General features: G+C 40.3%; 1 protein-coding gene across 1 annotated transcript in view; it reads left to right on the top strand.

The window, feature by feature from the left end:
- The window catches only part of HERPUD2 (HERPUD family member 2), a 249,514-nt gene extending 238,026 nt beyond the window's left edge, over window positions 1-11,488 (top strand). The window contains exon 8 of the mRNA XM_087713074.1: window positions 10,055-11,488. Within this exon, the coding sequence (XP_087569200.1) occupies window positions 10,055-10,120 (66 nt within the window). The 3' untranslated portion in view covers window positions 10,121-11,488. The remainder of the gene's footprint in view (window positions 1-10,054) is intronic.
- Window positions 11,489-17,772: the final 6,284 nt, after the last annotated feature.

Raw genomic sequence — 17,772 nt, 5'->3', positions numbered from 1 at the left:
TTACTATTGCAAACTGTATGAACAAGAGATTATTGAAGAGGGAGGAGTTAAATTTACAGAAAGTCAATTTACCCCAAATACCTAAAGAAACTGAAATGATGCCAGAAGGCAATATAACGATGATGGAGCTAACTGAAGCACTTAAAAAACGAAAAATGGAAAGACTCCAGGCTCAGACGGTTTACCAGTGGAATTTTACAAAACATTGCAAGAATTGTTGTATCTCCCATTGTTAGAAGTTATGAATGAGGTGATGTTAAAAAGGAGAATACCCAAATCATGGTTAGAACCAGTGGTGGGTTTCAAAATTTTTTGGACCCTCTTCTGTAGGTGTGGCCTGCTTTCCGGGTCCACTGGTGGAACCTCTTCTAACCGGTTCGGTAGATTTGACGAACTGGTTCTACCGAATAGGTGCGAACTGGTAGGAACCCACCTCTGGTTAGAAGCATATATTACTCTTGTCCCAAAGGAGGAGCCTGACCCACTTCAAATTAAGAACTATTGAACAACTTTATTCACCCTGACCAGAATGGGTTTTTACAAAAGAGATAAATTAAAGATAATATGAGAATAATTCTGGACACTTTGGAATACTACGAGGCTCATCCTGAAAAACAAATAGCTCTGATGTTTTTAGATGCTCAGAAAGCCTTTGATAACGTGAGCTGGTGATTTATGTTGTTACAACTGGAACATATGGGAATGGAAATTTACCCAAGCCATAGAAACTATATACCACAAACAAACAGCAAAGATAATGATAGAGAGAATTAACAGACTCTATTGAAATAAGGAAAGGGACAAGACAAGGCTGTTCACTATCCCCTCTATTATTCATCTTAACATTAGAAGTTTTAAATAGAAATATTAGAGAAGGAAAAGATATAAAAGGAATGAAAATTTAAAAAGAAGAATACAATTTGCAAGCATTTGCGGATGATTTGGTCTTCATCTTAGAGGACCCACTAGAAACTGCACCTAAATTGATTGAAAAAATAGAGAAATATGGAAAAGTAGCAAGCCTGAAAATAAATAAAGACAAAACAAAGATTCTGACAAAGAATATGTTATTAAGACAAAAGGAAGAATTGGCTGAAACTCCGAAGATTCAAATCATGAATAAGGTCAAGCATTTGGATATATACTTGTCAGCAAGATGCAACACACTTAAACAGCAGATTGCGATAGACTTGGCAAAATGGGAAAATCTACATTTATCAATAATAGGGAGAATATCTACAATTAAGATGAATATATTACCCAGGATTCTATATTTGTTCCAGACAATTCCAGTTAGACTAGGTAAAGCCTATTTTGACGACCTAAACAAAATAGTGTTGAAATATATTTGACAGGGAAAGAAAGCAAGGATAAAATTAAAATTATTACAAGATGCTAAAACAAGAGGAGGATTTGGTCTACCGAACTGGGAGTTATACCATCAGGCAGCAAGTTTGATATGGATAAAAGAATGAATAACATTAAGAAATTCTAGATTATTGACTGTAGAAGGACATGATTTGTTGTTGGGATGGCATGCTTTCCTATGGTGCAAAGGAACTAAAATGCAGGGGTATTTTAGAAGACATTACATACTTGAGACTTTGTTATTAAACTGGGAAAAGTTAAAAAGACAATTTTTAAAATTCCAGTCTGGTTATCAACTATTAAGGCATTTTCATATCCAATAACATACAAAAAGGAACAAACAGTTAGATATGGTGAAATATTGAATGCAAAGGGTGAACTTAAATCTATATAAGAATTGGAACAGCAAGATATGAAGATGAATTGGTTTTCATATGTGCAAATACATTCTAGATCTGATAAAGATCTTAAAATGGAAGCTTTCCATGATAAAATGACTGGTTAGATAAAATTTTGACAGGTACTGATGAAAATGTGATTAAAAAACTATTATTAGAAGTTGAATTAGAAGAAGAACTAGTTAAAGAATCCATGATTGCTTGGGGAAAAATTTTTGGACATGGGATTGACTTAGAAAATTGGCAGAAATTGTGATCTCAAAATTATAAAATGACAATGTCAACAGTGTATAAAGAAAATTTGTATAAGATGTTTCACAGGTGCCATCTATCCCCAACGAGAATAGCAAGAATGTTCAAGAATAAATCAGAAAAGTGTTGGAAATGTCATCAGAACCTTGGTTCATATTACCATATGTGGTGGATTTGCATAGAAGCTAAAAGATATTGGACTAAAATCCACACTTGGTTGGAAAAAATGATACAGAAACATATTGACTATAAACCAGAGATCTTTTTGTTGGGAATCATACCGGAAACAATACAGAACTGAAATACTTGATTGTAAATGTGTTAACAGTAGCTAGAATTGTATTTGCTAAAAACAGAAAGAATGAGAAAACACCAATGCAGGAAGAAGTTATTCATAAAATAATGGAATGTGCTGAAATGAGTAAGTTGACATTTGAAATTAGAGAACAGGAAGATAAACAATTTTATGGGAAATGGGATCTATTTGGAAATGAAAATTATTGAAGAATGTCACCAATATTAGAATAATAGAATGATTTAGAATAAGATATAAAAATACTTTATTATTGGATATATTGAAGATGATGTAATAAATTATTATAATATAAATGAACCCATACTCAGCATATTTTGTTTAAGATGAAGAAATAATAGTGATAGTCAAACAAATGTAGTATTATAATAGTGATGTACATAAATACATTTGACTTAAAATATGTGATTCTATATAAAATGTAAGTGATGACTATGGAAAGGATGCACAAAAACTCTGTGACCAATCGACACACTGTATGTAATGAAAGATACCTTTATGTTACATGTCTTGTCTTTCTAGGTTTGTTGAAAAATAATATATATATATATATATTTAAAAGCCAAAATGTATCCTGTAAGAAAAGTGCAAGAACTACAAACAGAATATTACAATTAATCCATGCTGATTTGATTGGTCCTATTACACCCTCTTTAGGAGGAGTGAATTGAATTGAATTGAATTTATTATATTTCTATGCCGCCCTTTTCCCCGAAGGGGACTCAGGGCGGCTCACAACCCAAGTCAAGGGGGGGGGTACAAATAAGGAAAAGAAAAAAACACGAAACAAAACAATACCACAATTTAAAAGCACACAACAACCATACCATTCGAGGGGGGACAAAAGCTCATTAGCCCCAGGCCTGTCGGAACAGCCAAGTTTTAAGCGCTTTGCGGAAGGCCTGGAGGGTGGTGAGGGTTCGAATCTCCACAGGGAGCTTGTTCCAGAGGGCCGGAGCAGCCACAGAGAAGGCCCTCCTCCAGGTGGTCGCCAGTCGGCATTGGCCAGTGGATGGAATTTGGAGGAGGCCTAATCTGTGGGATCTAATCGGTCTATTGGAGGTAATTGGCAGCAGGCGGTCTCTCAAGTACCCAGGTCCAATATCATGAAGGTCTGAGTGAGATATGCCTTAGTCCAGTGACGTGCGGTGAGGCTTATGCCTGGTGAGGCTCAGCTGGGCATCCTTTTGTGAAGCCTCGGCGGTGGGGGGGGGAATTTGCAGCCTCGGCAGTGGGGGGGGGAATTTGCATCGCGGGAGCCGCCAAGCGCCTGGGTCTGCAGCAAAGGCGCTTGGCGGCTCCCGCGATGCAAAGTGCCCTGCCGCCCACCCGCTGACTCGGCCTGCGGCCGCTGCTTCTCCAAGCTCCACCGCTTGAAGTCTCGGATCGCCTCTGGGGAAAAGCTGAGTGAGAAGCGGAGCGAAGCTTCTCCGTGGCCTCCCGGTGCTGCGCAAAACATCTGCGCAGCGCCGGGAGGCCGCGGAGAAGCTTCGCTCTGCTTCTCACCCAGGGCCAGCCTTCCCCCAGAGGCGATCCGGGACTTCCAGCGGCGGAGCCTGGAGAAGCAGGCCGGGGCAACGGGTGGCAGCATCGGGGATAGTGGGGCACTTACTTTGCATCGCGGGAGCCGCCAAGCGCCCAGGTCTGCAGCAAAGAGGCAGCCTCCTCCTTCTCGCCCACTCCTCTCTCCTCTGAAGCACGCCCCGCCCAACGTAAGCGTGCTCAAGAAGACACGATTGGCTGCTTCCAAATCAAGAGGCGGGAGAATTAGTGCCTCTTTTCCATCTGAACTTCTTTGCCTTTTCACTCTTTATTAACTTTTAGAAGGCGAAAAATTCCTTATGGAAAAGAGGCTCCGAGTTCTCTCGCCTCCTGCTTTGGTTAACACTAAGCAGACACCAAGCCACTGTGACCTGGAATCTGGTAGCAACTATCTTGGCTTTAATTATTTAAAAAAAAAATTAAATTTCTTTTCTTTTCCTGAGGAGAGTGATGAGGCTCCGCCTCCCTTGCCTCTAAGGCACGTCCCTGCCTTAGTCATAGTAGATGATTACAGTAGATATGGATATTGTTATTTACTGAAAAATAAGGCTGAAGTATTGCATCAATTTAGGAAATAGGTAACACTTGTAGAATGACAGCATGGATGTAAGGTATGCCAGCTGCAAGCAGACAGGGGAACAGAGTTTATGTCTGAGAGGTTTTTGCACCTACTGTGAAAAGCGAGACCATAAGGCTAGCAATAGCGGTAGCAGCTTCATATAAATATTCTATGTATTATTTTGATATTTCTACTGTTTATTTGAATGCTGACTTAGCAGAGGAGATATATATATATGGCCCAAGCTCCAGGTTCTGAAAGTGTGATGCCTGGATATGTATAAATATTGAATATGACCATATATGGAATGAAACGACCAGCCAGAAATTGGAATCAATGTTTAGATACCTCTCTTAAGAATTTAGGATTTAAGAGCAGCAAAGCAGATCCCTGTTTATATATGGCACAGTATGAAGGAGCAAAGTGTTTGCTCCTAGCATATGTAGACAACATATGTTTTATTTGTAAAGTCACAGGCTGATTGTTTTGCTAGACAGTTGGAAAACAAATTTTGACTAAAAAGCCTAGGGGAAGTAAATAATTATCTAGGTGTAAAAATAAGTAAAATAAAACGAGGAGGATATATAATGAGACAATTAAAGAAAATAAAACAATTACTGGAGATGTACAATATTTTAGACTGCAATAGTATATCAAACTTTCAGAACACTGTGGTAACAGACGCAAATGCAGAATGTGACAAAGAAATATACCAGTCTGTTATAGGCAGTTTATTATATTTATCCCAGTAATTAAGGCCTGATATCACCAATGCTGTTTGTATGTTGTCGGCACACAACAACACTGAGAAAACACCCATGGTTGGCAGTAAAAAGAATATTAAGGTATCTGAAAGGAAGAATGAATTTAGGATTATGAATAAAGCCATCTGATGATCTCAGTTTAAAATGCTATGTGGATAGGGACTGGGCAATTAATATGCAAGATAGAAAATCACCACAGGGTTTGTAGTACTGTTTGCTAACACTGTAATTGGATGGAAATCCAGAAAGCAACCATCAGTAGCACTCTACTGCTGAGGCTGAATTCATAGCTTTATCTTTTGTTCAGAGATAACATGGTATGTGCAATTGCCGAAAGATGTAAATATTAATGTAAAATATGATATATCAGTATTTGAAGACAATGCTGCATGTATAATAATGGTGATAGGACCACATCAAAAATGGAAGTAAGCATATAGCTGTTAAATACTGTAACATGAAAGAAGCTATAAAGGAGAAACTGATCAGATTACAGCATTGTTCTAGTGATTATAATATAGCTGATATGTTAACAAAACTTGTATCTATAGAAAAGTATAAAGACTATGTCAAAACATTTGGATTATCAGCTGTACAGCTTTAAATGGGAGGAGTGTCAGGTAATGAGGGTTTAAGAACTGCCAGCTGATGTAAGGTTGTAATCTGTAAACTGATGCAATGAGGATGATTCTGCAATACATGTATCACTTCTTTAAGATTCTGATGGGGTTCACACAAGTCATTTACCCCTTTAAGAGGTGTCTATATATAGGTGGCCATTAGAGGGTATTGCTCTCTCTCAGCGTGTATCTCTTTTCTCTCCTTGTGTCTGTAGCTGAGTGGTAAGGAATTTATCTCCATGTATATGTCTGAATATATTTGTATATAAACCACTATTAATTGTATAAAGGCTCTGTGTGCTTTGTGCTCTGTTTTGCTCCTGGGTTTATCTCATAATAATAATCACACTGCCAAAACTCTGACACAACTGATGCACCCTGAGTCTAGCAGGGCTGTCATTTTCCCCAAACTACGAACCAATTGTCTTAGGGATAAAGTGACCGGCTTGATCGGCTCACTTATCAAGGGGTCATCTTCAAGGTCATTCTCGGAAAGCCTAGGGTCATCCTCAGATGGAGTCAGAGTTCCCTTTCCCAGTTTAGCTGAGGAATGAAACTCCATGACCTCCCATCTCTCATTACGGTGTCCTTCCCATGTGTGGTTGCATTTCCCACTGGACAGGTGATCTTGCTTCCAGGCTGGGATCTTCAAGCAGCATCCAGTGGCAGGATGCTGTCCTTTCATCACTTGAAACAAGTGGTTGACCTCAGGGCCCCAGTTTGTGGCTTTGACCTCAGGGCCCTGGTTTATGGTTTGAAGTACCCCTGTTTCCCCTGGGGTGGTGATCTCTTTCAGCCCTCCCAGCTCAGTAACTGATTTCTGGCTAGGTTGATCTCCACTTCCTCCACCAAGATGTACCATTCATGGAGGTGATTAGGGGCTCTGTGGGCTAGCAGGCATGGTTTCCAGTCTGTCTTTGAACCAGCTGACTAGGATGACTTTCAGCCAGTCCATGCAACAAATAAGGTCTCAGAATTCCTTGGTGTATTCAGCCACCAGCTGGTGGCCCTGCTTCACTGTTCTAATGTGATCTTGGGTCCATCAGTGGGTCTTCAAACCTGTGGCATCATGAAGTGATCTAAGTTCCAGAGCTCTAGGGCATCTGCATTATGGAGGGTCACCATCCATCTAGCTGCTTCTCCTTCCAGGGCCAGGGTGACGACCCTGACTTGGATGCATTGGGTTTTGAAATCTCTCATGTATTCCTTCATGTACATGCACCAGGAAGAAGCCCAACTGCTGTGGGTCTCAGTCATACTTGATGCCTGGGTGCCTGGGGGGTTGTCTTTTACTCCACTTTCAAGGCTCTCAATGGTCCTGGGAAGTTTGTGGGGATAGGCACTAGGCACAGTGGGTTGGTGGGTGTGGCAGCTGCCCCATCTGCTCTGTCTGCTGGAACAGCGATGGCTGGGATCCAGGTGTCAGCTTTTATGCCATTGGCGGCTGCTGCTGCTGCTTCGTCTCCTCCACCCAGGCGATCCATCTCACCCATGGTTCTCAGGTTCTCACATGCTTCCATCACAAAATGCATGATCCGTTTCTTGAGGCAGTCATCTCGACTGGTTCTTTGACCAAGTCTTCATGGTCTGATAGGCCTTCCAGCTTGCACTTCCAGTTCATACTTCCAGTTCTAGTCCAACCACTTGCCCAAGCAGACCTTATACCATAGCAGTCCAATCTCTTCTTGAAAGCTTCCAGTGATGAAGCTCCCACAACTTCTGAAGGCAAGCTGTTCCATTGGGTGATTGCTCTCACAGTCAGAAAATTTCTCCTTATTTCCAGGTTGAATCTCTCCTTGTTCAGTTTGACCCCCTTCTCTCTGTGGCAGCCCCTCAAATATTGGAACAGTGCTATCATATCTCCCTTGGTCCTTCTCTTCACTAGACTAGCCATGCTCGGTTCCTGCAACTGCTTATTGTATGGATTAGCCTTCAGTCCCCTAATCATCTTGCATATAGTTGCCATAGTTGCTATAGTTGCCCACCCCTGACCTAGATATATTTATTTCAGATCTCCAGAGATTCATTCTAGCAGCATAAAGAGTTGCTTTATGCTCCTATGAGATTTTATTTCTTTAAATGGGGATTTGTATATTTGAAGTGTGAAGGACAGTTTTCCAGCATTGACTCTGAATGTAGTCAACAATTCTGTGATTCCCATATGAAATTTCCCACTTTGAAGTTTTTAACTATTCATCCCTTTTTCATCTTTTCAAGTTCTATCCTCCACTGTGCCCACTTTAGGGTGCTAAAATATTGATTCTTGCTTGCTGTAGCATAGGAGCCTTATTATCTCCTAGGGGTTAGACTTGCAACCAGAAACTGCAACCAGAAACTGTAAAGTTGCTATTCCAGATTTAGATGCAGTAGAATATTGCATGCAGTATAGTTTGGAAGCAATTTAAAAATCTTAGTTTACAATTTTGGACAGTGTTTAGGGATATGGAAAAATTTGGCTAAGACAGATTTACTAGAATATAATTATATATTGTAGTGCTCCTATTTCTCCAGGGTTCTGCAAACCTCCATACATCTGGTCTTTTACATCTGCCCCTCCCTTTTTAGATTTGGTCTGAAGTGTAAGTTGTTTTGTTACTACTCCTGTGAAGAAACTCATTTCAGCTCTGAACTAGGTAACTGTAAACTTCAGTTATTTTTGGATTTCAACTTGCAACCTAGAAAAGATGTGAGTTTTAGTCCATCAATATTTGGAAGACTATATATTCCCCAACTTGGTTTAAATGCAGAAAACTAAGAAACAATTGCCTTGAGGATTGGACTCATACTAAAAGAAAATCAGAGTGCTCCTAAACTGAATTGTCCTGAAATAATTAAATTAGTCTTTGAATTTAGATTATGTCTGCACCAGCCCACTTCCATTGGTAATATTAGTGTATTGTTCATTGTATAATCACTGCAATTTGACTGACTACCAAGTTAAGCTTAATTGACAACTTTCAATAGTTTTGCAGTATCAAATTCTTAGAATTACCATGAGACTCCTTGTTACCATCAGGCCTCCTTACATTAACTGGCAATCCATAAGAGAAATATAGGAAATGATACAGGTAAGTATTGTAGCATATCCTGAGTCATTCATTTCTATATATTGTAGTATCTTATTGAATTAAAGTTTGCCTAAAATCATTCTCAGTACTATTTTATATGACATGAAATCAGAGATTCTAGCAAATTTTATATGGAAACTATGAGCCAAGTTATAGAATATGGGCCAGGAGGCATGGTCAGGTCACGTGGGTCATCTAGTTGCAGATAATGAGCTGGGATCACAGAAGAGATGTCACAATTCTTCTGTTACAGTCATGTTTAATGAGATTTCATTTTAAACCTCATTGTTCAGGTAAATTAAGATTGGAAAAAAATTATGATGAATAAAGACTAATGCAAAGGTAACATAAATTATGAAAAAAACGTAATCAAGGCACATTCACAGCTAATCACAGAAAAACATGCAACAATGCCTTGGAGTAACATACCAAAATTTGATAAAAATAGCAAGAGATAGGAGCTAGAAGCCATTGGGAAAATCTTAATCCTATTTTCATTCTTGATTATGAACCTCACTTTCTCAGAAAATGACCCTTAACATTTGAGTGACCATATTGGAGATCAGATTTGTTCCCATGCTCTAGTTGAGGATGGTTGGCAGACATATAATAACTATACATCATTTCATTGTTTCTAACTCATTGAATGTAATAGTGTTCATTGAGTTTTAAAACCTAAATAAATCTGTTGTTTGTTGAGCATTCCTAGTTACATCGCACAACTTCCCTTTCCTTCTGCATGTCAGACACTCAGATAAGCAGAGAGCAGCATTAGCAATTCTGTCAGCTTTTCTCTTTTGCCCTCACATTCTCCTCCCTCAGCTCCACACCCCTCTGTCAATGGTTGCTTCTAAAAGGATTAATTAGAAAGATGTGAGCAGGGGTTGGAACATCAAGAAACAATCATCACTTTCCTATCTGACCCCTATCACCAGATGCAGAATTAACAAATTGAATGTCGTCAGCAAACAGGAGTTGCATATGATATGAAGTTCATTACTAGCAGCACAGGACTTGTTGTTCAAAGCCCATTTTAAACAACTCTGGCTGATTAAATTCCTTGCAGGGACTCCTGCCAGACGCTGTTAGAAAGGACAGACATATAACAACTCTCTCTCTCTCTCTGTCTCTCTTTTTAATATGTGCCAATTATTTGTCTCCTATCTGCAGGTGCTGGCAAGGATCAGTATTTTGGCCCTGCTGTCTACAGTCTTATCCATTTGGTGCCTGATGTAGAACTCTCACATTACCAGCAGTTGGTTCTGGTTTGATTGTGAAAAGTTGTAAGAATAACCTCCATCTCTTCCCACCCGCTCCCCACCTTCCCAGTCTCATAGCTCTTTAAAAGTGTCTCAGTGATACTAATCCTATCAAGGAGGCTTCTGAGTTGACATATACTGGGGAAGGAGGCAGACAAAACTTTCATTGAGCAAATTGCTCAGGTGTACTTTCACAGGGGTTCCCCATTTTCTGCTTGCCATGAGGGCTGGTTTTTGTTTTTCTCCATATTTTTATTAAAAGAAAAATACCTGTTCCATACAGGATACTTATGCTGTGAATTATTAAGAATTTAAGAAATCTGTTCATCAGATGGAAAATTATGCTTTCAGATTTGACAACCCTGTCTTATTGTTATTGTAGTTTCATGTTGAAGATGGGATAACCAACCAAAATTATACTGGAGCCATATTAGGAGTTATGTTAAATATAACATTGTACATCACAAAAGTAAGCAATCTGAGGCTCTATTTCCCATTTTTCTGAAGCTTCTGTAGCCTCAACAAATGGAAAATCATCAACACAATTCCCTCACCATTTTTTGAGAAATAATCAATAGCTTTTTTACGTTCTCTAAATTTGAAAAAAAAGGTTAACATCTCAAAACACAAATAAAGTAAACAAAGAAAATTATTTGTTTAATCTTAGAGAAGATTAAAAGCTTTCCCTCTCTGCTATTCATATTAGGATAGAGAATAATTTGGTCCCATGAAGATGCTAAATGCTCATATTATGTTGCTGCAAATCCAGATAAATGGATATCCTCCTCTCCTGCAGATATGCATTTGTGAAAATATCCAGGTAAATACATGTTATATTTAACTTTAGTTCAGAGCTAGATGAAAAATACATAGTAGCTTCTCCAAACTGTCCCATTTTTTCTGCCTCTAAAATGGAATGTGATTGCTCTATGCATTCCCCTTCCTTTCTTCTACAAATATCAATATCAAAGATGTGGAGTGAAATTTAGGAATTTTAGAAATATAGAAATTTACTGTCAGGCCTGCAGCCCTATTTCTCTTGGAACTTTGGCCTGCCAAACTTTCTATTATTCTACTATGCCCCTTTCTATTGTGGAAAATGGGAGGGGGGATTGTATTGAGTTAGATGCTATGTAGCCAAAACAAAATTCCTTCTAGAAAGCCAAGGTCATCCTTTGTCTCTGCATCTCTGCACCTGACTGGAACTGGATGGGTGGAACTGCCAGCATGGCAGTGAGAGATTGGACCATGTGATGGATTTGTGGGCAAGATCTTGAACTTGCAACTAGGTGGGGAAGACCTGGAAGCATTCAGATTCAGGTTTTCCCAGATGTGCCAACATGGCTCTCTTAATAAATTGGAACTTTGAGCAATACTTTGCCTTGGACTCTGATTTACTTTTGGATGCTATTTAGAACACTGACATTTACATGACTTCACATCCTAGTTTTGGCTATTCAGGTATTAGAATATGGAACATAATATAATAGGTTGGAAGGAACCTTAAAGATCTTCTAGTCCAATCTCCTGCTTGAGCACGACGCCCTATCCCATTTCACACAGATGGTTGTCCAGTTTTTTTCTTGAAAACCTCGAATGATAGAGCCACACAATTTCCGGTGACAAGCTATTCCACTGATTGCTTTCATTATCAAGAATGTTGTCCTTAATTATAGGTTGCATCTCTCTTTAATAATCTTCCACTCATTAATTCTTATCCTACCCTATGATGCTTTGGAGAAAAGATCATCCCTTCTCTTCTCTCTGACAGCCACTTAGATATTGGAAGATTGTTATCATGTAATCCCGTCCTTCTCTTCATTAGATTAGATGTAGCTAGTTCCTGCAACCATTCCTCATGCAGTTTGGCATTAAGATCCCTTATCATCTTTGCTGCTTTTCCCTGCACTCTTTCTAGAGACTTAAACTTAAGGCGAAAGATTTATATGATCTGAAGAGAAACCAGAGTAAACTTAGACTTCAACATCTCAGGAGATATTAGCGATTTGTTTTTCTATATAAAGTTTTTTTATTTTTTTCATTTTTATAACATATAACTACATGTATACTATTACATAACTGTTGTGGCCTGGCAGGAGCCATTGGAGGTGCCACCAGACCAGTGACGTGCGGTGAGCTTCATGGCCGGTGAGGTAAGCGCAAAAGCCCCGCTGGAGCCCCAGCGCTGCGTCCACCATAGAGTGGGACCGGGACCCGCTCTATGGCGGATGCCGCGCTGGGAATTTAAAGCCCCTCCTCCGGGGCCCTGCCGCCACTTTAAAGGCAAGAAGGCAAGACAAAGGTAAGACGAAGGGTCGTGTGAGGTGGGGGGGCACACCGAGAAAGGGTAATTATCTGAGTATCTCACGTAGCAGCAGCGAGGGCACGAGGAGTGCGTGGCTATTAAGCAAGACGGGGAGCCGAGAAGCTGTAGGCGCTTCCTCGTGCAAAGTTTGGTTCACCCATTCACTCGGGAAGTGTTTTCCTACCGCACTCGGAAGGGGGGATCCCTAATCCAAGCGCTTAACATGGGAAGGCAATGTTTTTACACCGGATAGTGATCCAGACCTCACACGGTGTAGACATGGGCCGTTGCACTTCTTGAGAGATTCACTGGGAAGTTGGGCAAGGGCAGCTCGCTTTCCTTCCCATCTGCTTGGCATACCACACCTCTTCCTCTGCACACCAGCGGGCTTGGGCACGGCGGCACGCGTGGGTGCCCTTTGTGGTGGGGTTCCCCCGTGAAAGGCTGTGTAACTTCTACTAGCTCCTCTCTTAACCTAGGCTCATTTTCTGCGGGAAGTTCCACCGAGGCGGCTGAAGTGGTCTTCCAATGCTTTAAATAGCCGGCAGGGCTTCACTGCCAGGAGCAGAAAGGCGGAAAAGCTCTCTTTAGTATTACAAAAAATCCCCAACTTTGTGGTTTCTTGACTAGCCAGGAAGGAGCTGAGTAGCCGCTTCCAGGCAAAAGCCTCCCTGCCATGGCCGTTACCTTCTCTTCTTCAAATGAGGGAGGTTTAGCTTAGCCGCCTTAGTCTTTTAGTAAATCCTGCTGAGATGAATTGAGCTATGGGAATTATCCATCTGGAGGAACCAGACTGAATCCTCTTTTCAAAAGCATTAAAACTATTTCTCCACCAGTCCTATCCAGAGGAGAAAGATTATCCACAGCGATCATGCTCCAGTTTCCAGATGATTTTAGAAGGAATTTACAAACGATATATTACTAATTTTTTAAAATGTGAACTCGAGTCTCCCCCAAACTGATTGCCTGTGGCATAGAAGCAGCCATCCTTCCGAGTACGCCTCGCTATTCCAAGCCAAGCAAAAAAACAAACAAAAAACCCACCATGTGTTTTTGAGCAAGCCCAACGGGAAAAGCAACCGCCAGCCTAATGGTTCATCCATTTGCAGTTGATCACCATTTACAATGCACTCTGTCAACTGACACCAACAAAACACTGTTTAATGGTTTGCCCAGGCAGGGAGGGAAATATGATGCGCCCCACAGGATTACAGCAACACATTTCAACAACAGCAAAACCCCACCTTGGAGCTTAAAGTGGACTAACCTCTCGCTTTGCCATGACTATTCCTTTAAAATATGTGAAATATCGCATTTTGGAATGGGCAGCTGTAACAAAAATTTAAAAGTATCCTGGCAGTTATCAGACAATGGAAATATCAATACACTGAACAAAAGACGTAGCGAAATATAAAGAATGCAAGAGAGAAACACGCATCCTTTTAAAGTCCCCAAATGCCAGGCACATTAACCCAAGAAGAAGTGGTCCTAAAGGTGCTTTTTTCTCCAAAAGGCGAGTTGACTTTCTTGGGGTATCCCCCCCCCCCCGTTTTGAAAAAGTTTCGCTTCTCATCCATGAAGCTTTCGGTTCTTCTATCCTCTTGCATGAGAAGAGAAGGGGGGGACCCCAGAAAGTCCACTCGCCTTTGGAAAAAGCGCAGATCTGAATGATTGAGAACCTCTCCGTAGACATAATGGTAAAAGGTTGAAAAACCAAAGAAACTTTACTTGCACGCTGGAGAATTGAACTTGCTCGGAGCATGAACTCTTCCAACACAGGCGCGTTTTACAAGCAAGGCTCCTGCAGCTAGATTGCGCAGTCGCTCAACTGCAAGGCATGATTTGCTGCTCCCAGATCAGGAGGCGGGAGAATCACGTGCCTCCTTTGCATATGGAATTTTTCGCTTTTTAACCCTTGCTTAACTCTTAAAAGGTGAAAAATTCCTTATGCAAAGGAGGCCCATAGTTCTCTAGCCTCCCCCTACAGTTAACACTAAGCAGACTCAAAGTCACTGTGACTTGGAGTCTAACAGCAACTACCTTGGCCTTTTAAATTATTTTAAAAATTCTTTCCTTTCCTCATGAGACTGGTGAGGCCCCGCCTCCCCTGCCTCCAGTGACTGCACATCCCTGCACCAGACTCCGACAGCGAGGGGCCTTATGAGTCAGCCCTGGAGGATGTGGAGGACCCTGGACAGGGTTCCGACTCTGAGCAGGGTGCAGAGAGACTGGTTGGCCACTAGGTGGCGCCTGAGCCTTGGATCAGTGGGGAGGAGACAAGAGAGAGTGATCCAGAAACCACCTGTGAGTAGTTCCAGGATGCACGCCGTTGAAGGGCTCCTTGGCATCAAGAACAACTACACAATTACAGGAGGTAATTAGGCTCAGCTGATGCTCATTAAACTCCTCTTCAGATTATAAAAGGGACTGCTTGTGCCACGCCCTTCTTGCAGAAATCAACGTTAGGGACTAACGAGAAACAAACTTGGCAATCTGGATTGCTGCCAGAGTTTGTTGGCATTGCTGCCAAGGTTTGTAGGACTTGCTGCCAAAGTGCTTATCTCTTTGTTGATTTGGCTTTCAGCCACCAAGAGTCTGGACTTATTAAAAAACATTCTCATTTATGTTTGTCTCAGCTTTTGTTCCTGGACGGAGGAGGGGGGGTGTCAGAACACATAACCAACATTGTATTATATTATTAAATATTTGCATCAATTCATCTTACCATCAACTCCCAAAAATGATTATTGGCTCTTCTGCTCTCCATGCATCGTATTTGTACCATATCCATCACTTTCTTCTCCCTCTCTCCTCCTTCTCCCTCTCTCCTTTCTTCCCTCTGTCATCCTTCTCTACATCCCCTTCCTCTCTCCTTCCCTTCTCTCCCCTTTCCACTGCTTCTTTCTCTCCTCCTCTTCCCCCTCCCTACCTTCTCTCCTATCCCTTTCTTCTTCCCTTACCTCTCTCCTCTACTTCTCTTTATCTCATTTACTTGGTGTATTTCAGCCTCTGAGTGAGCTCCATTTTATGTTGATGGTATTTATAATTCCATTTCAATATACATATTTAATTTTAACATACGTCTTCCTCCTTCTTTTTTAAAATAAAAAGTTTGCATATATAGTAATTATATTTTAACACCCCCCCCCCCCAGCCTATTTTTGACCGAGATGTAGACATGGTTACAATTCCCAGCTATTCTCATCATTATATTTATATAATTATGCATCCTTACATGCTCCAAATTTGTGATCCTGTCTTTATAATCTCAATAATTTCCCATTGGGAGTATATTTCATGTTCCCTCTCCATTTTTCCATATCTTGGCTTAGGTTACCCTTAATTGTCTTTAAATAACAATCCTTACTGTTTAATGTTCATTACAATTCCCTTAATATACTATTTAGAATAACAAGCAGTATACATCTCACTTTGTTCATCATCTTAGGAGGTCTATATGTGTCCATATTTCATATATTTTAGCCCATACTTAATTGTGCTTCCATTTGTCATATTCAGTCAATTAGCAACTCAGTTTAATTATCATGTATAAAAGTGGATCACATACCTCTGCTTTACATTCTCCCCATAATAGTTTCATATTTGTCCATATTCCATATATTTTAACCTTTATTTAATTAGCTTTCCATTATTATATTCAATCAGATAGAAACTCAGTTTTATTATCATGTATAGGAGTAAACCACATATCTCAGCTTTATATTTCCCCATATAACAATTTCTAATTGTCTGATTTTTTCCTAGTAAGTCTTTTGTCCCACTTCTCTATTTCTATCTTCTTTCTTTTCTTTGTTTTGACATGTCCATCCTGTTCAATTTTTCCCAAGCCACTGTCAAACCCAGTGAAATATTTTTCCCCTTTGTTGGGGCATAGCCCCCCTCTTCAGTTTTCCCTATGCCACTGTCAAACTCAGTAAGATCTTTTGTCTGCTTTTTATTTCCTTTTGTTGGGATACATCTCCCCTTTTCAATTTTCCCTGTACCTGTTTTTCATTTTTCCAAGAAAAAAACCCCACTTCTTACTTTCCCAGCTCTTAATTTTATTCCCCCTCCCTTGTTACCTTAATGTCCAGTCCCAAAATTACAGTTAGTTAGACAGTTCTTATTTCAAAGTTCTGGTCCACCTTAAATTTAGCTAATTTAGCAAATGTGAAGAGGAAGAGAAGTAGGGGGGGACTTTGTATTTTTCCAGTTCTTGATTTTATTATTTTTCCCCTTGTTATCTTCTACATCTCATTGGTTATAGTTGCTCAAAATATATTAATTGGAACAAGCTCGCATACAGCCAAACTCCTGTATGTTTCTCTTCACTTCCTGCTTTTCCAAATTCTGATTTATGGCAATTGGGTAATTATATCTTCCTGCTCAGAGTTTCACATTCCATTTGCAGCACGGGCAAGATTAGGTTATCAGTGAGAAAATAGTGCTTTTTTCTTGATGTTTTTCCTTTGTTATATTCCACCTTTCATTAATTGGAGTTGTTTAAGATATGTTAGTTAGAAGAAACTAGAATGAAGCAAATCTCCTTGGTATGTTTTGGCTTCCATTTCAACCTCCTAGTCTCCTTTAGAAACACAATATTTTCAAATCCAAAACCAAATTTAGAGTTTGTATTTGAGTGGGTTTGTCACTTCTCTACTTTCTCCTTTTCTGTCCAAATTGTTTCAAGCAAATGGATCTTTTTGGGCTAGTGATTCAACCCTCCATTTTCCCCTTCTTTCTTTTTGCCAAAATCCAGATATGTCCATTAATATTATTTATACTCTCAAATTCTGATTTATGACTGTGGGTTGATTAGATCTTCTTACCAGGCTTTCATCTCGTCTCTTCCACTCTATTGCTCAGTTGTTTTGGCCTGAAGTCAGCTTCTTTGCAGCCATGTTGCCATGTTGCCACCCCAACTCCAATTCAGAGAGCAAACCTCTGACCTACAAGGGATCTATTGGACTCCCTTTGGGTCTGATGTGACACTGCCCCTTCTTCACCCTCCACGGGGAGGGAGGGGTTCTGATCCAAAAATGATATCAGAATTGGTTTATCAGACAGAGTTCATATGAGACTCTTCAGAGCTCACACTCCCTCGTCTGTCCAGCTGGAGAACATCCGGTCGATTTGATATTAGCAATATGTTTGTACAATTCAGGCAAAACCATTTAGTCTATGTTTACTCATATGTCATCATCATAATCATCTTCATTGTAGCCACTGCCTATCCTATTGCAGGATGAAGGCCTCTTTCACATATTTCCAACCAATGTTTATTTAACGGAATTTGTCAAACAAAAACAAGAACAAAAATAAGC

Source organism: Thamnophis sirtalis, unplaced genomic scaffold (genome assembly GCF_051295495.1).
Source record: "Thamnophis sirtalis isolate CommonGarterSnake01/CBP01778 unplaced genomic scaffold, rThaSir2_p1.2 scaffold_4, whole genome shotgun sequence".
NCBI lineage: Eukaryota > Metazoa > Chordata > Lepidosauria > Squamata > Natricidae > Thamnophis > Thamnophis sirtalis.
The sequence above is the reverse complement of the archived record's forward strand: the minus strand, read 5'-3'. Positions and strand labels throughout refer to the sequence as shown.